Source organism: Barbus barbus (genome assembly GCF_936440315.1).
Source record: "Barbus barbus genome assembly, chromosome: 31".
NCBI classification, from domain to species: Eukaryota; Metazoa; Chordata; class Actinopteri; order Cypriniformes; family Cyprinidae; genus Barbus; species Barbus barbus.
This window is the reverse complement of record NC_136759.1, coordinates 16,638,907-16,663,348: the sequence shown is the minus strand read 5'-3', so window position 1 is coordinate 16,663,348 and position 24,442 is coordinate 16,638,907. Positions and strand designations below refer to the sequence as shown.

The window sequence follows — 24,442 nt, the reverse complement described above, 5'->3', positions numbered from 1 at the left end:
ATTCAATAAGTTTGTGTTTGTGGTAAGCTGTTCTTCATGTCGCTTATGCTCAACAAGGCTAGATTTATTTGAACACAAATGGAGTAAAACAGTAATGTTGTTTTGAAATATTATTATTAAATTAACAGCTTATCTACAAACACACATATTTTTTTTTATATTCCTATAATGGCAAAGCTGAATTTTCAGCATTATTACTCCAGTCTTCAGTGTCGCATGATTCTTCAGAAATCATTCAAATATGCTGATTTGGTGCCTAAGAAACATCTCTTCTTATTCATTTCGAAAATAGCTGTGCTGCTTAATGTTTTGGTGTTATTTTGGTAACTTATTTTTCAAGATTCTTCAAGTTTAAAAGAACAGTATTTATCTTTTGTAAGATTATAAATGTCTTTACTGTCAATTTCGATCAATCAAATGCATCCCTGCTCAATAAAAGTATCAATTTATTGAAAAAAAAAAATCTTACTAAACAAAAACGACTGTAGTGTTGATCTGCTCTGGCTTGCCAAATAGAAACAGATTAGGTGGGCAAACAGTTAATTACAATAACATTGTGTAATGTAAAATAAACCATATTCAGCCTTTCATAAATTTTCTTTGCCAAGAAACTGATCTGAGGCTTCTGGGTATGTTTGTGTAAACTGTGTAAGTGCATACTGTCATGCCATACTGTGCCATTTCTGAAACACTGCATACCACTTCTCTGCATCACACCACAAAATTTACAAGCGTTATAGAGTAACTTGAGGAAGAAAAAAAAACAACCAGTGAATCAGCATCTCTTTCCTTCTCTGACAGTTTAAGTGAAAGTACACCTGTGGTTAGTCTGCTCAGAACTGAGTCACCTGTGGAAACTGACTTCATTAATCCACTAAAATATCATTGGAAACAGTTAGTAAGTTGCTGCAAAATAGCTTCGTTTTTGTTAGTTTTGCAGTTAGATGCAGGTACACATCCTAAATTCTAATTCAATGCTCTGGACACATTCCTCAAGTAAGGCTGCACTATCATTAATATTGAATGTCTATTTTGGGATGGCAGCTGCTTGGACCACAAACAGCAGAGGAGTGTGTTCTGTGCTTGTTAAAAACCTGACCCACTTACTTTAACCACCACCTGCTAAATATACCCCCCCCCAAATAAGGTAAATCAATCTGTTTAAAAGCCTTTTAGGCTTCCAAACATGCCAACAAGCTGATGAAACTTGAATTACTCAATGTCTCATTAAAGGTTTGTTTGTTGCAAAAGAACAATCAACACTGTGAAACACTAAAATCTACTAGAGGGGGAAAGTAAAATCCCTCATTTTCTTGGCTGTTGTACCTGTCCTTGTTGAGAAAAGTCATGGCTGCCATCGGTTGTAGCATCTCCAGTTTGCCGACTGTCCAGCTGGGCCGGTACAAACACTCTTCTGGAAGCTTGATGGGAAGCAGACACTGGCTGGGCAGCGTCTTCAGAGGGGCGTAAAGGGAGCATCCGATGAGCGCTTGGCAGGACTCTGGCTTAAACACGTAGGAGAAGTCCTGAAGACACAATAAAGAAAAAGAGTCTTGTGTCACAAAATACCTCTTCATGAAAATATCCCTGGGAATTCACAGCAGTAATTAAGTCCTACCTTAATCTCTGAAGGTTTGGGGCTGCAGAAACCCTCCTCCACCTCCATCTTGAAGTTCCCGCTGATGGCCCCATCGAGGAGAGAGAGGCCAGCTGCTGATTCCGTATTGCCCATGTTTATAGGAGAGTAGCCCATGATGATGTGCTGCTCCAGTGACGGAGGGGTTGGGAACATCTGGTGCAGGTCTGCAGAGCCTAGATCAATAAACACACAATGAAGGAACAGAATTTTGGCACTATAAATAGAAAATAGGTAACAGATGCTTGCCATTAACGTCTCAGTCTGTGATGACTTGTGCAGCACTGAGACAGTTTTTGTTTGAGAAAACATGTAGCTCTGAGTAGGAGCAATAGGTAGGAGATCATGTAACAACCAATAAATATCTGATATGATAATGCTATAGAATTTCCAAATAAAAAACAAAACAAAACATAAAAAGCAATTGTTAGCAGTGTTATAGCAGTTACTATTGTAGTTAATCATTAATAGTTTGAAATAGATTGAAAATTATTTTAATATTTTCAGTTTTTATTCTAATTTAAGTTTTAGTAATTTTGTTATATAAAAGTTTGTACATTAAGTTCTAAAATTAACAAAATTAAAACATTTTTCTTCAGTTTTATTTTTAATAATTTGAGTACTTCTACATTTTATCTGTTAGTTGCCAAAGCAACTCATTTCAGATCAGATATCAACAATGAAAAAATATATATTTAAATATATTTTTAATGTATAAAAAAATGTTTAAATAAATAACACTATATATTTTTTTTATATTTAAATTTATAGCTCCAATATCTGCCAATATCCAATATGGTACCAATATATAAGGCATTTCTACGGTCTTAACAGCATAAACTTCAGAATTCCTAATTTCTCTATGGATAATATGAACTCATTCTAACATATTCTAAACCAAACTGCTCAGACACTTCCAGTAACAGTTATAAGAACAAATGTTTCCGTAATGATGCAGATTCAGCAGGGGTCATGAATTGAGGCACATACAAGGCAGGGGGTCTGGCGCAGCAGGTTTTGGTTCTTTCCCACCAAATTTTTCCTCTGCTCCACCAGCAGCTCTCCTGGATCCAGGCTGTTTGGAGTAAGACAAAGAAATGCTCACTTTAATTGCTCTACTGTTCCCCTAGTTCAGCAAATAAACAACTTTATAACCACCTAAAAGTTTTTCTAATGAGGTAGGAGATCATTAGAAAAATTTGGATATCACTGTTTCCAACAGATTCATTACTGCCGAAGCTTCACAAACGTGATTCATACAAAAAAGTTACTGAAAAAAGTGTATTATGATGTTACGCTTCAGTTAAGTTAGGACCGCTAGCACTCTCACTTTCCACATCACAGGTAGCTGGGTGAGTTCATACGAGTACTAACCGTCAGGTCATCCTCGTCAGAGTTAAAGAGGTTGTCCAGGTCATTAATGGACACGACCAGATCGGTCTCAAGAAACAAGCTGGTGGTAGGAAGTGGTTTACTGCCACCTGAACCCTGGGCATCTGTGTGAAAAGATAACCCTCAGAAACATTTCCAGAAACAATGAACCATTTTTTTTTATCAATTTAAGTGTGAGGAAATAATACTCACCATCAGAAGATGACTCACTGCCATCATCCCTCTAACAGAAAATAAATAAAAATCAATTAAGAAATCTCACTCCGAGAAACTCAACCACACAACATTTTTCTAAGAAAATCACTGCCAGACCTTATTTTTCTTCCCGGTCTCCCTCTCGGCTCCAGGCTTTTTGTCTTTATCAGAGAAAGAAAACTCCTCATCTCCTTCCTCAAAAGCATAAGGATCAGATTCAGGCTCCTGGTCTCCATCGCACACAGCTGCAGAGAGATGCTGGTTTTTCTTTTGCTCGTACATCTTCACCAGGTCCTCTGACACTTTCAGAGGCCTTTTGGAGGATGACATAAACCTGCAAAAATCACCCCACACTGTGTTACTTCTCTAGTTAGAAAAGAGTCAATACTAAACGATCAGTTACACCAATTCTACTTTTATATTTATTTTTTGTATTTACCATGATAGCTTAATACTCAGGAAAAAATGTGACACTTTTTAATATTAGTAGTACTAAAATCTTTAGACAGACCCATTACTGTAGTTTTTTTTCTTTTAAAGAAATTAGTGCTTTAATATATATCAAAGTGTTAATTTAAAAATGTTTTTAATATATATGTAACCTGAAAAATGTTAAAGTAACAGTCAGTGGCCATTGTTTCAGCAGCTGTTGACTAACTGTTCATTAGGTCACACAGAGTGCATCTTAATATAGGGCCAGAATATTGGGCCAATTCAACCTATCTGCCACTGCAATCAACTAACATTACTAATTAGTAGTATGGAAAATAAGCAAAGCTGCCTGACGTTATTGACAACCACTGAAGCAAAACGACTTGCAAAAGGGCCAAAGTAATGTTCTTTATGGAAGCATAACTTGCCTTTTACTTTAAGATGTTGAAAGGCTGACCTATTCTCAGGGCAAGTAAAAAAAAAAAAAAAAAAAGTTTCCTTTTTTAAAAAAAGCAAGGACATGTTTTGAAAAGCAATTAAATTTGTTTTATGAGGATCCATTTTGCCTGCCAAACGAAAACTGTTGGTATTCAGTTCTACTATGCCAAAAAACTCAATTTATTTTTAATTGCACTTCTCAAGGTAGAAAATGTGCATAATTAACACCATATCACTATTAGTGCACAAGGCTGGAGAACTCACTCTGTAACTGACACAACACCATCCTGGCCTCCGGCCCTGTTACCATCCTCAAAGAGCGTGACCACAGGAAGCTGAGGTGTGTGGAAATCCGCATTCTTCCCACCAGGCACTCTAAAGTACCTCCAGGGGTTATGCGTTATGTCCTCGTTGGGGTTTATGGCGGAGCCCACGTATAGGGTGGCTTCTAGGGACTCTGGGTACGGAGGTGGGCAGGGTAAGGACATTGGGTCTAGTGGAGAATCATCTGGGGGTTTCTGGGGCACCAGGCAGGGCTCAGAGGAAGGAGGGTAGAAGTGTTGGTGCAAGGGTGAGGAGGAAGTCTTTAGGCCATCAGCCATCTCCTCTCCACGCTCACAAGGGTGCGGGCTGAGCGGCGGGGGCTGAGGGGATCCGGCCATCTCGTCAGCTGAGCCGTGCATCATTGGGGTCTTGCTGGAGGTGATGTCGGCATGATGGAGGCTGGGGTAGCGGCTGTCCTCATGGCCCTGCAGACACAGTCTGTGAATAGGATCTCCCTGCTCCAAGTTGGGCTGTTCTTCACACAGAGAGCTACGGTGGTGGAAGGGCGTCTGGGGCCTCTTCTGCTGCTTATCTCCTTTCTCCATCTTCTCCGCCATCTTGTGTTTGGTAGAGGGCTGAGGAGGCTGGCCAGCAGATGGAGGATGCCCTGGGGTGCTACATGCCCGCTGTTTCTGGTTCTTAAGCCTGGAACGAAAAGCGAAAGCTCAATGTCATCAACCGGCTACATTCACATTCATTAATCTTTGTTAATTACAGGTCATTTGTTGCAGCTTGAGCATACCTTGAGCAACTGCACTGTGACCTCTGAGACGACTCTACAAAGTCCCAAACAGAAGCTTTGTCCGTTTCTTCCTCGCAAACTCCGTTAGACATGGCTGAAAACTTTCTCCTGCAAAAAAAAAAAACCATACCAAATGCCTGAAATTGCTTTGTTTTTACTCAATAAATTTCCCATTGCCAGGTAATTTGCTCTGGCTGATCAGTCAAGCTGTAGTTTTTATATTCATACTTGTTCTGGGCTCGGTTAATATTGCATTCCTGCCAGACTCGCTCCACCATTTGGCTGGCTAGCCGGCGGGGGATCTTGCCTCCGTGATGACTGCTGCTGTCCACACTAAAGGCGCCTGACATAGCTGAGAGTTTCACCCATTTCTGGGCAAGCTGAGAAACTGCAATAGAGGGGGGGGGGGGGTCATTACAACTAAATGTTTTGACAGCAACAGAAAATCCAAGTGCTTTGATTGTCTGGTATAACTATGCATAATTCATAACTGAACATTTAATAAAAAAATTAATTAAAATAATAACAAAAATAAAACATCAAAAATACAATTAAAATTCAATAAAACACTATTTTTGAAAAAAATACAACACATTGTGCAAAAAATACATTAATTGAATAACATCACATAAATAATTACTGTTAAATAATTACCATAAACAGTTATAACTGCTATATAAAAGTTATATTCCATAAAATCACACTCACAACTTCTCTGCCTTTAAAATGACTCTTATGCTGATAAAAATAAATACGTTACAAAACAAATCAATGTTAAATAAGTACACTAAAAACGCTAGATTGTTTATAATATATACATTATATATATATATATATATATATATATATATATATATATTTTTTTTTTTTTTTGCTCTGCACAAAATGTCATTTTATGCTGTTGTAAGAAAAAAATATATAAATCAATCACATAACATGTTAATCACATCCATTAACTCAAACGGAGGGAAATCAAGTTACTTATGTACTTATGCGTTGCTCATTCCAAGATGGAGCCATTATGTTTGGCTGCCCATCTGCCTTTACTCTGTGTTCTATTGTTATTATTAATTTTGTCACATTTCACACAGAATGCGTCACCGCTGTTAGTATTTGATCGCCAGACTCTTCTGAATATAAGAAATTCAGAAATGGTGAAACCTACCATTTGTGGCTCCAGCGGACAGTCTAAGACGCCACCGCCATTCCTGTCATCCGTACCTTCGCACCTGTGTCGTGTGCCCTGCCCGTTGCCTACCATTAATCGCTACAGAAAGCGTGGCAGAAGGCGCGGTAGACTTGTCAGATTAAGAAGAGCCTACCTGATCCGGTCTTCAGCACATGATCCTCGTTGCTTTACGGAGCTCATTCGAGGGTACGATGGCTAAGTCTTGAGGCGTTCCTCGGAATACTGTTACCGATGGCTTCAACCCACTGGTCTCGACGCGGAGTACACACATGCCTGCCGACGGCCCGTAAGGATCTGCAGACGGCACTCCGTAAAGGAGAATCTTCGCCCGGTTGCACGCATCTCCCAGCAGTCCGGCCAAAACGCATTACGCATTGCGTTGATCAACGCCAGATCGCTTACAAACAAAACTTTTATTTTAAATGACTATTTTATTTCTCACTTTGGATTTTCCCTTGTTGACGGAAACCTGACCCACACATCTTATTGGACACACTTTGGACCTTATTATTTCTCATGGGCTCTCTATCTCCCTTACTGAAATATCTGAGACTCCCATCTCAGATCACTTCCCCATTATTATTGAATTTCCAGTCCCACCATCAACAGCCAGCAGGTCTCTTGCTTCACCGTGTTATCGTTGCGTTCTCACCTCCTCAACAGCTGAAGAGTTTACTGGTGCTTTTATGGACTCATCTTTTCATTCAACTTGTTCTGGAATCTTGGACTCTATTGCCCCTTATAAGCACAGATCTTAGAGCAGATCCCTGGATAAATGATGCCACCCGTGCCTGATTACCAGAGGGCTGTGAAGGAGGCAAAGTCAATTTTTTTTGCCTGATATTATCACCAATAGTGGGCAGTGTCCCAGGGTGATGTTTAACAATTAATTCTGTTGTGAATCCACGCACCTGTCCTCTGATTGATGCCTCAGTCTCCACTTGTGAGAATTTTCTTCACTTTTTTATTAATAAAGTGGAGTCTGTCAGACAACTCACTAGTAAGAGCCCTGAAACTGACTTCATTGTCACTGCAGCACATTCTGTGGTGTTTGAACAGTTTGAACCGGTCTCATTATCATTTCTTAATGAAGTAGTGCAACATGAAAATTACAAACTGTCCCTTAGACCTTGTTCCAACCAAATTGCTAAAGGAAGTTTTTACCACTGCAGGGCCTTTTCTTTTGGCTTTTATTAATTTATGTATTAGTTCAGGATCTGTCCCTGCTGCTTTCAAGCATGCTGTGGTTAGGCCTCTTCTTAAAAAAACAAATCTGGATCCCTCAGTTTTTCATCATCATTAATTAATTGCATTAATGACATTAAATTATGGTTAGAGCAAAATTTCCTTCACCTAAATGAGGAAAAAACTGAATATATTTTATTTGGAGAGTCTGTAACTTCTGACATTGATGCGCTGATACGCAGCTTCAACCAACTGTCAGAAATCTCGGGGTGGCTTTTGACAGTAGCCTGAAATTTGATAAACAGATTGACAGCGTGGTTAAAGCTAGTTTTTTTCAGCTACGTCTTTTGGCCAAGGTCAAAACTTTTTTGAATCGCTCTGACCTTGAGAAAGCTATTCATGCTTTTATCAGTTCAAGATTAGATTACTGTAATGCACTTTATGTTGGTGTCTCACAGTCGTCGCTCAATCGCCTTCAGCTGGTGCAGAATGCTGCGGCCCGTCTTTTAACTAATAAACGTAAACGTGAGCACATCACCCCAATCACTCCACTGGCTTCCAGTTTCTTTTAGAGTTGATTTTAAAATTTTATTGTTTGTTTTTAAAGCTCTCAATGGCCTTGCTCCACTGTATGTAACTGAGATGCTGGCTTTTCGTCAGCCAAACAGGGTTCTTAGGTCGACAAATCAACTTTTGCTGGAAGTACCGAGGTCACGGTACAAACACTGGGGTGATCGGGCTTTTTCTGTAGCTGGGCCCAGACTCTGGAATAAGCTTCCCCCCGATTTGCGCACCATTACTGACCTGGGTCTTTTTAAAGCTAAGCTTAAAACTCATTTATTTAGACTGGCTTTTAATATCTAGCAATGTTGTGACATTTTGGTGTATTTTATGTAATTTTAGTTCCTGGCTTTATATTTTTGTTTTGTTGCTCTCTTTTTATTGGAAAGCACTTTGGTTCACCTTGAGTGTTGTAAAGGGCTGTATAAATAAATGTTGATTGATTATGTAGAACCAAAGTTAAACATTTTGAATTTAGTTTTTACATTTATTCAGAATAATTGAGAATATAGTGGTGGTACCTGCTTGAGCCTCCTCAGGTGAAGTGGGAGGAGTCAGAGTGACTGATGAGATGCCAGTATCTCCATGGACAATGTGACTGTGCTGACCTCCTGAGTAAGAGCCCGAGGAGGTGGAAGAGCTCACTGTAGCCACGACCGGGATGTCAGACTGGGCCACCAGCACCAGGCTGGCTGGGTACACCATCCTCACCCCAGCTGCACCACATAAATGATTACTTGCACTCGTATTACACATTAATTGAGATGACGTTGAACTCTTAATACGTTCAACTGACTTACCAACAACAACCTCAACGGCAGCCAAGGAATCGTCCTCCCAGTCGAGGTCATCCATCTTGTCGTCCGTGACCTCCTTGGTGTTGGGGCCTATGGGATAGAACTGCTTCCATTCTTCAATCAACTTCTGGGTCGGTGGATCTGACAGCTTGAAGGACTGGCCTGTCAGAGTCCCACTCAGACCGTACGGAGAGAGGATCACTGGAGGAAAACAGGCAATATATGAGACACTGTCTCTATGTAATTGCAAGTGTGATACTTCCTGGTAAAGTCTCTGTTCACTTTGTGGTAACCTGAGAACATGAGAATGAGAACTGCTTAGGGCCACAAAGAAAGCCATAAAATGAAAGTCAAGAGCTCGGTCAATAATTCAGTTCACACTAGATCTGAAACAGGACAATAAATAAAAGAGCAAAGGTATTTCTTTTTAAAGTGTCATGCAACATAGATGTTAACATATGTCTAGCAATTAATATCTATATATCTGTGTCTGTGTTATTTTGATATCATTAATTTCATCATTTTTTATTTGTTTCGAAAGAAATGCATTAATGCATTTCATGCAGGCTTTCCTGTAGCTCAAATAGTAGAGCATGGCACTAGCAATGCCAAGGTCATGGGTTCGATTCCCAGGGAAAGCAAGAGCTGATAAAATGTAAAAACTGTAACTTGAATGCAATGTAAGTCGCTTTGGATAAAAGCGTCTGCTAAATGCATAAATGTAAATTAATGTTAAATATTTTTATTTGTAGCATTTTTAACCTTTTTCCTTTCACATTTGATCAAATTAAGGCGTCGTTGCAGAATAAAAGCATTTATTTCTTAAAAGTGTAGCTATAATATATTTGCATGCAGCCCGTTTAAAGCTAAATGAAACTGACCGGAGCACAAACAGTTGCATTATCTCTACTACTCCTCCTCCTACAACTTCTGAAGCTCTCCACACCTACAATTACACTTTATTCAAAACTGTGGTGAGATCTGACCTGTGCTGATACAGGGAGTTTCATGACACTTTAACACAAACCAAACACACAAGGCAAGTGAAAACTTGGCGTGTCTCAACACGTGTACGAGTAATAAAAATATTCACAATGCAAGAGAGTTCATAAAAGTTTATAATAGGCTAATTAAGCTTATTGATAGAAGCAAGAAAGATCACAGTGCAGTTATAGTAAATAAGCACTAGCTACATTACCGGTCAATTTCCATGTAGATAAGCATTACTTGAGAGGATGTTTGACTCCATTATTCAAGACAATAAAATATGAAGGGATAATAAGAATGAGTGCACTTGGCATTCAACATTATTGCTTTTACAAATACATATAACAGGAGTCTAACATAAGCGTTAGAGCCCTTGGGGAGACTGTTAATGAACTAACACAAGCCAGACAACTGAGCACAAGCCCTGTGAACGAGCTCTGCCAAAGTCAATCTTCAGCCATCACAGTGAGAACAATTGGAATAAAAAACCAAATTAAATCAATCAATCTGTGACTGTTAGCCACTTATAATGCAGCACAACCAAGCTTCAGATAAAGAGGTTTGTCATCGAAACAAGGACTCTTAATGCAAGTTTAGTCCTACAACAACCATGGAATGACTTGAAACCGTGTTGACAGCAAGCTATCAACACATCAGAGCTTAATTTGTATTTAACCTGGAATAACAGCATTTCCAAAAGTTGATTAAGGACTGACGTTGATTGGACAAGGAGAACAGGCTGAGAAGAAACACAAATGCACCTTGTTCAGGGTAAAACATACCAAGCGGTAACGCAAGTCACAAGCTTGTGAACTCGGCACAAAGAGGGAACGGTGGTGATGTAACAAAGCTGAAAGCCGGAGAAGTACTGAATCTGGAAAACACCTCAGCAGGGCTACACTGAAATAATGACTACCACAAGAGAAGAAGCATCTCGGAGGTGTTAATGTAGGCCTGCGCCCTTGAGCCGAGGAGAAAACGTGTTTGCCACCAGTCTGACTGCTGAGGCAAAGACAAACCACAAAAAAAGACAACAGAACAAAGGGGAGGGCCTGTCATCTTTTCATTTTCAATACTAAAGCGTAAAATTCCCTCTGTCTACTGTCATTATGTGCTTCACAGTGAACACTAAACTTTCCGCTTTTGTATATCAATACAACTGTGGCTTAATGCGAGTCAATTAAAAAAAAAACTAAAAACTGATCTGACTGCCAATTAGTTTAACTGCATTATTTCCACAGACACTTAAGTCTGGTCCATGTTACAGCTTATTCTGGCCAGCAGCCAGGAAAGGGCCATGAATGTAAAATGTAGATTCTAGTTAAATCTGAAATCAGAATTAGTAGAACAACTGCAACATACAGGAACACTACCTTTCAACAGTTTAGGGTCAGGATTTTTTGTGTTTTTGAAAAAAGTATTTCTTATTTGCAACAATAGAAACAATAGTATTGTGAAATATCATTACAATTTAAAATAACTTCTCTATTTTTCAATTTTATTTTAAATGTAACTCATTTTAGCAGCCATTATTCCAGTCTAGTGTCACATGATGCTTCAGAAATCATTCTAATATGATTTTTTGCTCAAGAAAAATGTCATACTATCATCAATGTTGAAAACGGTTGCGCTGCTGAAAAGTTTGTGAAAACTGTGATTTTTGTTTCTGGATTCTTTGATTAATAGAAAGTTCAAAGAACAACATTTATTTGAAATAGGAATCTTTTATAACATTATTATAATATGTCCGCAGTTTTACAGTCACTTTATCAATCTAATGTATCCTTGAATAAATTATTTCTTTAAAAAAAACAAAATCTTACTAGCCCCAAAACTTTTGATAAATGAATCCTTGAACTAAGTATTCATTTCTTTTAAAAAGTTTTTACTGACTCCAAACCTTTAAACTGTAGTGTATATTATACTAATAATATGTGACCCTGGACCACAAAACAAGTCTTAAGTCGCACTTTTTGATTAGTAATATGCATTGCTAAGGACTTCATTTTGACAACTTCAAAGGAGATATTCCCAATATTTTGATTTTTTTGCACCCTCAGCTTTCAAATAGTTGTATCTCGGCCAAATACTGTCATATCCTAACAAACCATACATCCATGAAAAGCTTATTTGTTCAACTTTCAGATGATGTATAAATCTCAATTTCAAAAAAAATTATCCTAATGACTTGTTTTGTAGTCCAGGTTTTGTAGTCCAGGGTCACATATAATGTACAGCATGGGTGACATTTGACTCTCGAGTCAGGGGAGGCAAGAAAAAAAAAAAAAGGCAAAAAAAAAATTGTTTTCAGATGTAGCCTATGCATTGTGTCAAAGCGGAGTGAACAATCACTTTTGCCAGGTTGCCTGCGTTTACTAAACTGTGAAACTTTTACTCTTGCTGCTGATTTGAATGGCGATGCTTCCCGTTTTAAGTGTCAGTTGATGGTCTTTCATTTTTAACCGGAAATGTGCTCGCTACTTTTCTAATGTTCATTTAAGTTTTCCTTGTGTTTTTTCCATGTCACTTGAAATGTGTCCGTTATGAATCATTGTGGCGAGACACATGAGGAAAACATAAACGATCAGTTGTGGGACTATTCTGTCATAAATCACATAACATTCATTTCTGAACTTTCTACCATCCGTTACTGCAAATGAAATGTTGATATGGCCCGATCTCAAAGTTTACACACGCTTTTAGTCCGAAAATCTCACACAGGACGCGCACTGTCTGTGGAGGTTTGGCCAGGACCGCTTCCAGAATAAATCACTGAGGTATTTTTGTCCCATCCATTGCTAATCACTGATATTTCAAGAATAAATCCAGCATCATTCCCTAAACTTTGCAGCATGTATGTGTCCGAAAAACAAAAGTTTCATTCGAATTCTGAATGGATTATAGCCTAGAAAATACAAAGCACGCTCCCTTTATTATCACTAAAAGAATCACTTATCAAAGTTCATCGCGATCTCACAAAGTTCCATAATAATCAAGCACTCTAAACTACACAAATCTCTTATTTACATCACGATGATTCAAGTGTGCAAAACTCCGGCTCTTTCAGCGGTGATTGAATTCTGAAAACTGTAACGTTTCTGATTGGCCATTGTGTTGAAGAAATTAACAGATAAGTCTTTGATTGGCTACATTGCTCAACACTGCAAAAACACGTTAGATAGTTTGCCAGATGTTTTAATTACTTTTGCTTTCGTTTGAGGGTATTTAGCACCGTCTAGTACCCCCGTACAACTGGGCCTGTGCTGACATAGGGATTCCATGACTGATGATATGGGGGGCAACTGCCCCCCCTAATGCCGCCCATGATGTACAGCATGAAGAAAATGATATTTGAGATTTGCTAAAGAGTACATTTAACAAATTATTAGTATTATTAAAAATTTACTTTAAGTGAGCTTTAGGTCATGGCAAAGGTAACAAAAAGTACCTAAAGTAAAAACAGAAGAAACAGGTATGATACAAATACAGTGTATCAACCAAATTAAAAAAATAAAAATAAAACTGTTAACCAACAAGGCATGATTTTTGCGTGCAAAAATTCAAGACACAATGTACATGCAGATTTCAATGATCGACAATGCTCCTACCTTGAACCGAGCTGCTGCCCTGCTGGGCCAAAGTCAGGTGCTCCTCACTCAACAGATAGACAGGCTGGTGCTGGTTAATCTCCACGCTGGTGCACACATTACTGTCTCCATGTACGAAAAACGTGAAGGAGCAGGACAGGTGCTCACTGCAAAGGAGGAGGAACAAATGGAGGATTACTCGAGGATCTGAAGTTACAGCCTGAGAGAAAGTAGCACACTTCCTGGAGGTCTCTGGGAATGGTGTGTTGACAGCTGAGGTCTTCACAGCATGTTTACAGGCTTAGTGCCTGGAGAGCTACAGTTAGTGACTGAACCTGGACCAGGAGTACTATGAAAAGGTTTAGGAAATACTAGATACATGAGTATCAGAGACTTCAACTTTGGGGTTTTATAAAGTGTTTAATTAAATCCTAGAACACATAATGAATGTCTCACTTTGACTTGCTTTGTAGCACACATTCTCAAAGTTAACAACTAGGGCTGTAGTACTCGAGTCCGGTCTCAGACGTTTTTCTGTCGTCTCGGACTTGTTGTTATTTGGACTCGGACTTGGTCATTGGACTCGCCAAATGTTCTAGTTGGTCTCGACCGGGTCCAGCTATATATGCTTTTTTTTCGCTTTTAAAACAAAACCATTAATCTGGCTTGCTTGTTCGGAAAATAACAATAAACAGTCCATCTAGAACGGGCATTGCCATTGGTCGGCTGGTAAATGCACTGCTGCGCCATATGGCTGGCTCTGAGTGTGCGCGCTGCACAGAGGCATGATTCATTTTTATTTTGGCCACAGACAATGTCGGCGAGTTGCATAATACAGTTTGGTTTTACAAAGTTTGTTGGGGTTTTCCCTCTCTTCCACCTGACTTTCCTTCGCTTTTATATAGCTTAAATAGCCCGTGCGCATTTTACTTTTACTTTCAATAGCGCAATTCCGCGTCAATTGCTTATCTATAACTTACGACAAATTTTCTGCAATAAACATGGGACTTTTTTTAACAAAACGAACATACCATATGCTATAAGCCTAATATAAAATAACAAACTTACAAATATTTAAAAGTAAAAAAAAAAACGTTGTGGAACCAAAAGAATAAGAAACAGAACGAATAAGAGCAAAATGAATAAAACCTGGAGGATCAAACACCTTGAAGTAAAATAAAAAATAAATTATACAAAATTTAAATAGTAAAAATAAGCAAACACTGGGGCTATGGCTGGGCGATGTTTCAGATTTTATGAATTCATTTTCTAGAATTTAATGTTTTGCCACAAATTTATTTTTTATAAATAGAGGAATCGCGATTTTGACTAGAAATATTACCAAACGCTAGAATTAGACACTGTGACAATAACAGTAAAGAGAGAAGAAGATCCCACCGCATGTCAGAGCACATGATTAACCGCTCTCTTGTGATGCTCTCTATGCTACCTTATCAAACACACCTGAAACAGCTAATCTAAGCGTACTAGAAACTCAGGCAGGTGTTTTGAGGCAAGTTGGAACTAAACTCTGCATGACACTGGCCCTCCAGGACTGAGTTTGGACACCCTGCTTTAGAACAAGTAACAAGTTCAAGAATGGGAACATGTTGATTTATTTTTTAGACTTATGTTGCTTGTTCTTTGTAATATTTTCCATTGGCAGCCCAGAATGTGATTGTTACACTATAATAAAAATGCTGAAAATGTGAAGATGCTCTTAAGCTTATGTGACTTTAGTGAAACTGCTAAATCTAAAGTAAATAAAATAGCCTAATTTGATCCTACAGTGTTGCTGCACATGCTTTTAGATCATTACAAATAATAATTAAAAATGATTATCTTAGAATAGAAGATATTTTGTCTCTCATGTCACATAAATTATCAATAGTTAAGTATGTGGTTTTGAAGAGGATGCTTTTATTTTCTTTCTCTGTTTTGACTGTCTCATTTGGACTCGGTCTTGACTCTGACTCGATAGTCCTGGTCTTGGACTTGTCTTGGACTCAACAAAGGTGGACTTGACTACAGCCCTATTAACAACCAAACACCTGTGAGTGTGTGACCCACAGGCTAGAGTAAACAGCTGTTACAGTGTAACCAAACATGCAGATGATCAGTGATCAAATTCATGCATTCAGGAAACACCAACTGAACCCACAGTTTGTTTGTTTTTTCCAGAAGCCTAAATTCTGAAGTTTTTTTTTTTTTTTATAGATTAAAAGAAACTCTGGAATGCATTTATAAGGGAATTAACTATACAATGCTGCACAGCAAAAAACAACAATCAAAACAGCAGGCTAAACAATACGTTATTAAACATTAAGGATAAAAATGTACAATTAGTCTGTGTAGCAAAACAATTATGTCATTTGCAATGCTTCATGGGAGTGGACAGCTGCTGATGAGCTCTTCTGCTGCCATTTCTGTTTCCATGGTAACAGAAACTTCTTTGATGGGTGGGATTTCTGCTCAGGATGCTTTTTTTAATGACACTGAAATCATACTGAATTGAGGCTTGCTCAGAAGCTTTAAAGTCAGATTGTAATGGAAGTTCACTCTCTGTAACTTTCTAAATTTATGTTCTTGATCTTATGGTGAACAATTCATCGATGCATTACATTTTTGGACCTTGTACATTTTAAATTAAAATGTCAACTTGATCTTAAGGCCACTGCACAATGAGTTTGAAATTTTTGCACATTAAAAAATAAATACAACCTCACGTTGTCAATCACGTTTACACGGTGCCACTGAAACTTTTGTCTGTCACAAAAAAAAAAATTCAGATCGTTGCAAACAACGACAATTCAAAACACGTGAATGCCAAAATCCAGAATGGAGATAGTTAAGTTCATCCACTTCGTCTCGCAGCACAAAGCATCGTAAAGATCCTTGCACACCGAGTTCACAGAAACTGGTAGTCTTCTTTTTAATATGTGGCTCTAGTATCGCTAGCAAAGCATCAAAATGAGCCACTGACATCCTGAAGTAAATTTTGAATTGCTCGTGATAATCCTGCCGCTTCCTAATGAGGACGGGGAACTCTACTTCCTCTCTCTATCTCAGGATTGGATAGACCCAATATTTCCTTTCTTTTTCTCTTTTTAAGAAGCGAGAAGACAACAAAATCATCCTCACTGCTTGAAGACTCAATTTAGTACTGTTTTGCTAATTTTTCCGCAACGGATTAATACACATCGGACTTAGTGTGCAAGGTTTCTGTGCGTGACAAATTTTTAGAATGACGAATACAAAAACTATGGACTCAGTGTGCAAGGACCTTTACAGTGAAATGACAGACGTTTCTCTGGCGACGTATGCTGGACTTCAATCATTTAGTCCACTTAAGATCTGGTCCCTGTCTTACAACTGACCTCAAGCTTGCATTCACACCTGCCTACATCCAATCGTTATTATTTTTCAAAAATTCATTTCACTTGGATGTACATCCCAATATGAACGAAAAGATCTGTCACTAATCTGAGCCCATGGTAGGTTTGTAGTGAAAGATCCATACATTATAATTAAAATTCAAAGTCATTGTTTTATTTCCGTTGCAAATATACTTCTACTAATGCTCTCTTTAATGGCATTTACAACATGACTTTCTAGAACTTTACAGTGGCAGCTCTCTGTTTGCATGCCTGAACAATGGAACCCATTCTCATTCAGAAACACCAATGCAGAGAACCATCACTTCCTGCCTTTAAGCCAACAGTGCATGCATGCTCTCACTGGAGGGATCGACTGATGACCCCTGGTAACACCAGAGGGTACAGCGCCAACATCACTGCTGAAAGAAAGAGAGAGAGAAATGGGGAAGCCCACATTCCTCAAATGTCTGTCGAGCACTCTTAGCGGTGTCATTATGACACGCCACCAGCAAACCACTACAAACCTCACACAGACAGATGCCACTCCAAACCATGTACACAACCCTATGCACTACCATTCAAAAGCTTGATGTCAGTGATTGTTTTAAAATAAATTAATATTTTTTATTCAGTAATGATGCATTAAATTGATTAAAAGTTAGAGTAAAGACATTTAAAGTAATACAAAATACTCTCCATTAATAACTTTACATTCATCAAAAAAATCCTGAAAAAAAATGTTTTCAACAACAATATTAAGCAGCACACCTTTTTTCAGTATTGATCATAAGAAATGTTTCTTAAGCAGCAAATCTATTAGAATGATTTCTGAAGCATCATGTGACACTGGAGACTGGAGTACTAATGCTGAAAATTTAGCTTTGATCACAGGAATAACTTACTAAAAATATTTTAAAATATATTAAACTTGAAAATACATATTAAATGTAAAGACATTTCACACTAATCCTGTTTTTTTTTTTATCGAATATATGCAGAATTTGTAAACATAAGAGACTTCTTTAAAAAAATATACAAAAATATATATTTTTTTTTCTTACCCAAACCCAAACTTTTAAACGCTAATGTATATTCAGACCTCAAAGTGATCTAACAGCATTCAAGCTCACCTATCTGCCTTGTGAAAAAAAACAGAAATGCTCAGCCATGAGTATCATTGCTTATTAGGAAGAACTCTGTATGTCTGACATCTTTTCAAGTTCAGGCAGAGCTGAACGAGTGAAAGCGAAATGGTGGTTCCTGTTGACCTACCTAGTATGAAACCGCACAGTCAGTGTTTTGTGAGAAGAGTGAGCTCTTCATTAAAACTTAGACAGAGGAAGGAGCCTCACTTTCCAGCTCTTACCTCCTTAACTGACACCGAGTGCACTGTGCGCACACCCACAGCAGGAAGCCATATCATCCCACCCACAGAAGCACCACAACACCTCTGCCCTGAGAAAACCAATGACATCTATGCAAATGAGACAGACAATTAAACGGACCGCATCTTTTGCCCCTCCCTACGTTATTCGAATGTTTCACTTAAGACAGGCGCTTCATTAGGATGACGACACACTCTGGTGCAACTCTCATTCAAACAAACAGAGCATCCTCAAAACAAAATCGCTGGCTTCCAGAGCAGGGGCTCTTCCTCACACAAGAATGCCAACAGCCTGATGTCACTCGTCCGTTGCGACAAACAATGAGGATCACGCTGTTAAATGCCGCAGCTTACGGCATGCATCCGCATCGCTGGGCATGAAAACGCACCAGGTTATCGCCAAAATGTAAACAGCGGCCTCCGTTTGCGCAACATCTCTTTTACCTTTTGTTGATAGGCTTCTCATCCTTCTCGTAGGGTTTGACGAACCACTTGCCGATACGAACGAAGGATCGGTTCATGAGGCAGCGCTCCAGCAGGTTATGGATGGCTTTGAAGAGCAGCGTTCGGCACTCGTAGGTCAGGCCGCTATCCCACGAACCGTCCTCATTACCTGTGTGACACAGAGGACAGGTCAGTACCTATTATATCCACATGCTCAGCTGCCCCAGTTAAAACCCTTCACATCACGTTTTAGTTAATCATAAAGTATACAGTAAAGAAAGCATTTTTTTAATGATTGAAACTGACACTTTTATACAATTCAATCAATCAAATGTGAGAGTAAAGACCACTAAATTTTAAATGGTTGTATATTTCTTATTTAATGTTAGGTTAGACAAAAAAAAAAAAAAAAAATTAGGCAATAATGGCTAGAAATTATATCAAGTTATACAAATATAACAAGGCACACAAATTATTTCTTTATAATTATAGTCTTGGTTCATAGAGTCTATTATTATCAAATAATTCTTGCAATGTTCACCTAAGTTAGCCAACAATAACACATCAGTGGTCTGATAGGTCACGTGACGCTTATGTCTACTGGCCTGAAAGTCAGATTTTAGGTTGAGCCCTGTCTATAGTTCCATCTCAGTGTTTGTTGTAGAAAGAGATTTTATAAGAGAACAAATAATTCAAACAACCAGGAAATTAACTCCACTTAGCTCTTTATTGACCACGTATTGATCGAGCTATTATGGTAATAAAAGGTGGATGAGAAACAGATGTTTTATCTCCCCTCAAACTGGAGACAGGTCACACCTTAAAAAAAGAATTAAGCCAAGCCAGGCAATCTAAATAAGCACCGTTAACTTTTCATCATTAACCACAGTTTTCTCTTTCATATCAGAGCTGCTTATATATTGAGTAAGGTCTTATTTGTTATGCAAATATCAATAGGTATGCTAAGAAAAATAAAGTCTCAAAGTCTCACTGCAGACATGCTAAAATCCTTAAATACTTTTGCTTTGACGCAACTGCAATTAATGCAGTTAGAAAACCTCAACAACTGCAATATCAATAACCGGTCTATGACTAATGTCTGAAAAACACCTCCAGTCTAACCACCAATTTAGCTATGAAAAATTCAGTATCAAGCACAGCTTAACCTCTGACAAGCAAAACGTCATCTCTGACTAGTATTTCTAACTGTGTATGCACGTTACGGTTTGGAAGACATGTCATATTTAACAAGCAAGCAGACGTACATGATAGGTCATGGTGAACGAGCTCAGCAAAGTTTGGGTCGTCTCCCCACCAAAAGATCCAGATCTCCCGCCGGCCCGGGGTCTGGTGCCTCCGCCAAACGCTCAGCACGTCTGCCTTCAGGCAGCGACTGAAGCTGCACAGGATGGGGTCCTCCTCCGTCACCGGGAAGAGGATGGGGGACGAGGTGGGGCCCTGCCACACAAAACACTTCCATTTGATCCCGGTGAGGTCAGCCTGAAGGCAAAGAGAGAGAGAGAATGTGTTAGAAAAATTCATCATGTGGGACGGCTCAGCAACCGGTGATAAAGCGAACACTCCACTAGGAATAATAGGCATGCATATGCAAAAAACAATAGCCAAAATGGCAATCTAAGTGTCTGATTGTGCAACTTTGATAAATGTAGACAAGTAAGTGAAGTTTTTCTGTGACTAATGCAAGATGACACCATCTAACACATTGCGAATCAACATATAGGTCTATCTGAAAATCACTGTCAGTATTTTAAATGAAGTATCTGACAGGTTTTCTCATAAGCATTGTTTGCTTGTCCAAGATTCCTTGTACAATACAGATTATTTCATGTGCACTCATGATAATTGTATTTTTTTGTAACAAAGTTTCTATACAAAAATCACTTTATCCAACAAGGGAAAACATGTGAATGTGGACCACAAAAGTGTCAATTTTTCAAAATTGAGATTTATACATCATCTGGAAGCTGAATGAATAAGTTTTCTACTGATATATGGTTTGTTAGGATTGGACAATATTTGGCCGAGATACAACTATTTGAAAAACTGGAATCTGAGGGTGCAAAAAAATCTAAATATTGAGAAAATCACCTTTAAACTTGTCCAAATGAAGTTCTTAGCAATGCATATTACTAATCAAAATTAAGTTGAGATATAATTAAAGTAGGACATTCACGAAATATCTTCATGGAGCAAGATCTTTACTTAATGTTCTAATGATTTTTGGCATAAAAGAAAAATCTATAATTTTGGCCCATACAATGTATTGTTGGCTATTGCTACAAATATACCCCAGTGACTTAAGACTGGTTTTGTGGTCCAGGGTCACATATTATAATCTCACACAATGTTTTGTGATTGAAATTGCCTTGTTGTCCCATAAATTACAACTTTTGCAATAAGTGTATCTTGACTTTAAAATACATTTTTAAAAATGTTAATAAAACTACTTTTTATTCACCATTAACGATTAACTTTATTCACATGGTTAATAATTATGCTGAGCAACTATAGATGTGTTACAGTGGTTAAAAATATAAACTGAAACCAATAGTAATTTTCCTGAGAAAGCAACGTTTTTTGCACATTTTTGTTGATGTAAAATTGAGCCCCAATTCTAGAATAAGCCGCAAACAAAGATGAGATGACATTTCCACTCATAATCGGTTCAAATTTAAGCAAGTTTAAATTTTAATTTGTGTAATGTAAATAGTTATGTCCAATATGTCCATATAAATACGAGCTTTTGGTGCAAAAAGGAAGTGAAACAGGCCAGGCACACAGGAAGCTTATCATAAATACTTGCCACTTGTTTACAGATTGCTCTACAACCATGAATTGAAGAAACTAACGTAGGTGTATATAGGAAAATGAGACTTCTATTAGCACACATTACATATACAAAGTTGAACAAGCTTTACTAGTATGACCAAGCAGATAATCAGACTAGCTCATAACAGAAACAAAACAGAAAGCACAAACAAATCTAAATGGCTATTATGACCTGTCCTCGTTCTTGACAAGGTTTACACATACTGTCAGTGTCTAAATATCAGGAATTATAATACTGTGACAGGAATAGTTACCTTAACTTCTTTTAACTAGTAGAGATCACTTTATTTCCCCAGATGGTTTATCACTGTACTTTGTTTTTTATTAAAAGTTTCTGAAATGTTATATGTTAAATGAGCCATTATCTAATAAAATATACAACAATATGAATACATTTCCAGAACAGAAAGCGAAACATTCAAATTTAATTTAAAACTCTTGTTTCACTGTTGACATATTAAAACTTTAATATGAGGGGACTTCTTTTATAACTCCATAAATTAGAAAATATTGTCAACAGCCAGAAAATACAGATATTTTCACCATGTTAAGGAATAAAATGTTATATAAGCCAGGAAAATGATATATAAATAAACACCTCTAACTAGATACGTGTGCAATGTGGAAATTCAGTTAATGTGTCACTTTTTCCATTTTCCATGTCAAAAAATTACTATTTTTTAAACAGTTAAATTTGACTTGCATAAAATGTCATGATGAAAAACAACTGACTGCAAAAAAGCACCCAAAACAATATGTACTATATTGTTATACGTGCTATATATAAAATTATCTTTATATGTTCTAAATGTTTTACAGGAGGCACTTTTGACATCTTTTTATCACTCCATAAATCAGAAAACACAGACAAAAAATATATAAAAATACATTTTCACCATGTTTTTTGATTATATAATCATAATAACAGAACATAATAGATTATATATAAACAAAAATGGTATATAAACAAAAACCCCTCTGTAAAAACCTTCAGAGTACAGATAGGAAAAAATTTAAACTTTGGCGTATGTAAGTGAAGTGGAGATTTTTGGCTCAGTGCAAAAAATCATACATTTTAATTGAAACCTACAAGCTCAGATAGACAAAGTGTAATAAAATAAACACTGAACTTTGAATGTTTTCTTTTCACTAATATAAAAGAAGACATGTTATGAAAGCAAACCATCCTATAATCTCAAAATGAACCATTGCATGAAAATAAACAATGGCTTTGCTTGTAGTGTCCTGGATTTGATTGTTGATGTTGTTCAACATGACTCTCGCTAAAGCTGTTTTTCTACTTAAGAGTTACTTCATGCCAACAACTTGCAGCTTGTTCCAGCCACTTAACGTAGTTCAGCAAGTGTTTACCAACGTTAGCAAACACGACCTAAATATCACAACAAAGCCGTATCTCAGTCGCCAGCTTCCGTCTACACAATACAAACACACACCTGAATGTCTAATATTTATTTACAAACCGGCAGCGGTTTAGTTCGTATTAATATCAACAGGCCTCTGTTTGATTGACTGGCCGGCTAAAAATGGCTTCTGGCCCTCAGTCAGTTGATCTCTTACCAGACAGAATAGATTGGAGTGGCAGTCCTCCAGGCTCGCCCCGTTGGGTACAAAACAAGAACTCATCATCAAAGCGCAGTCCGGCGGGCCATCCTCTCTTTCAGATCCCAGGAACAGATAATGCGATGGGTTTTGGACCGGGCCTTTTTGGACGGCTTCGCGTCCAGCGAGCTAATTAGCCTAGCTCCGCTATTACTCCGCTAGAGGTTACTCACTTACCAGGAAAAATTGCGCTAAAAACTTCCTGCGCGCATTTACCATGATCCGCGACGAGATATTGTTCTCCCCCCAGATTTGTTACATCAAACAATCTGTAATTTCAGCAGTCCGAGGGGGTAGGGAGGTGAATTCAGCCCTCCCCCTTTAGCTTAGCATAGCATCAGGCTAGCTGATGTTAGCCTGGCTAAGCGAGGCAGCAACAAACAGTTCAAGCCAGAAGAGTTCAGCTTCAAATTTCACTAAATATCAATCGCTCCTTTCCAGGTCTTCGCCGGACTGTCGTCAACGGCCATTCACGGAGAAGCTGACAATGAAAGTAATAGGTTCTGGTTAATAAGTACAGTCAAAAGAGGCAAGGCTGTGCTCAGCTGTGTCTCACTGGTTTGTTTGAATACATTGGTCGCATCCTTTAATGGCGGCCACAGGGACACAACTCTACTACACTCTACGCCAGTCTACTCTACTCTACTCGGCTCCGATTGGCAGCGCTGCGACTCGAAAGAGGAACGAGTCGATGCTGGATTCCATGAAGCTCCAGAAGAGTCGACTCACCAAGAGAGCTGTCAACTCCTTTTAGGGAGATTTTTGATCTTTTAGATGGGATCTTAAAATTTAAAAGGCATCTGTGTAGTTTATTGTATAAAGACCCAATTTGTATTTTGAAAAAAAAAATATTACTATAAATATGATTATTAATTTACAAAAATTACTGTAGAATATGTAGTTTCTATTAAGTTACATTTTTTACTTCTTTTTTTTTAACTTATAATACTGTACTGTTATATGCTATTTATTTATTTACTTATCAAATTTTTATTTAAACTTATTTTTATGTATTAATCACCAATTATGAGATTGTTCATTTAAATGTATATTCCCTTTTTTTTATTTTTACATAGGCCTATTTTATTTTGTAGAACTTTTCACAGACTCCCTTGCGGCCCCCTGGAAGTCCCCAGACCCCAGTTTGAAAACCCCTGGTATAAAAAATCTTTACAGTAAGATGTCATGTGGAGTTGCAGAATTTCTACAATAAAATAAAAAATAAATAAAGATAAATAATAAACAAATAATAATTTCCCCCTTCTACCCAAAATATTAACAATATATATAATGTATATATAT

At 37.9% G+C, this 24,442-nt stretch overlaps 1 protein-coding gene across 1 annotated transcript in view; it reads right to left on the bottom strand.

Annotated features, from left to right (window-relative positions):
* LOC306850930 (mediator of RNA polymerase II transcription subunit 13-like) overlaps positions 1-23,804 on the bottom strand; it is a 36,422-nt gene extending 12,618 nt beyond the window's left edge. The window contains exons 1-15 of the mRNA XM_079386902.1: positions 23,099-23,804; positions 19,936-20,170; positions 18,671-18,839; positions 13,487-13,632; positions 8,895-9,092; positions 8,616-8,810; positions 5,388-5,547; positions 5,160-5,267; positions 4,358-5,062; positions 3,341-3,557; positions 3,221-3,251; positions 3,011-3,132; positions 2,627-2,711; positions 1,619-1,812; positions 1,327-1,526 (exon numbers count right to left, since the gene is read on the bottom strand). Of these exons, the coding sequence (XP_079243028.1) occupies positions 1,327-1,526; positions 1,619-1,812; positions 2,627-2,711; positions 3,011-3,132; positions 3,221-3,251; positions 3,341-3,557; positions 4,358-5,062; positions 5,160-5,267; positions 5,388-5,547; positions 8,616-8,810; positions 8,895-9,092; positions 13,487-13,632; positions 18,671-18,839; positions 19,936-20,170; positions 23,099-23,167 (2,834 nt within the window). The 5' untranslated portion in view covers positions 23,168-23,804. The remainder of the gene's footprint in view (positions 1-1,326; positions 1,527-1,618; positions 1,813-2,626; positions 2,712-3,010; positions 3,133-3,220; positions 3,252-3,340; positions 3,558-4,357; positions 5,063-5,159; positions 5,268-5,387; positions 5,548-8,615; positions 8,811-8,894; positions 9,093-13,486; positions 13,633-18,670; positions 18,840-19,935; positions 20,171-23,098) is intronic.
* Positions 23,805-24,442: the final 638 nt, after the last annotated feature.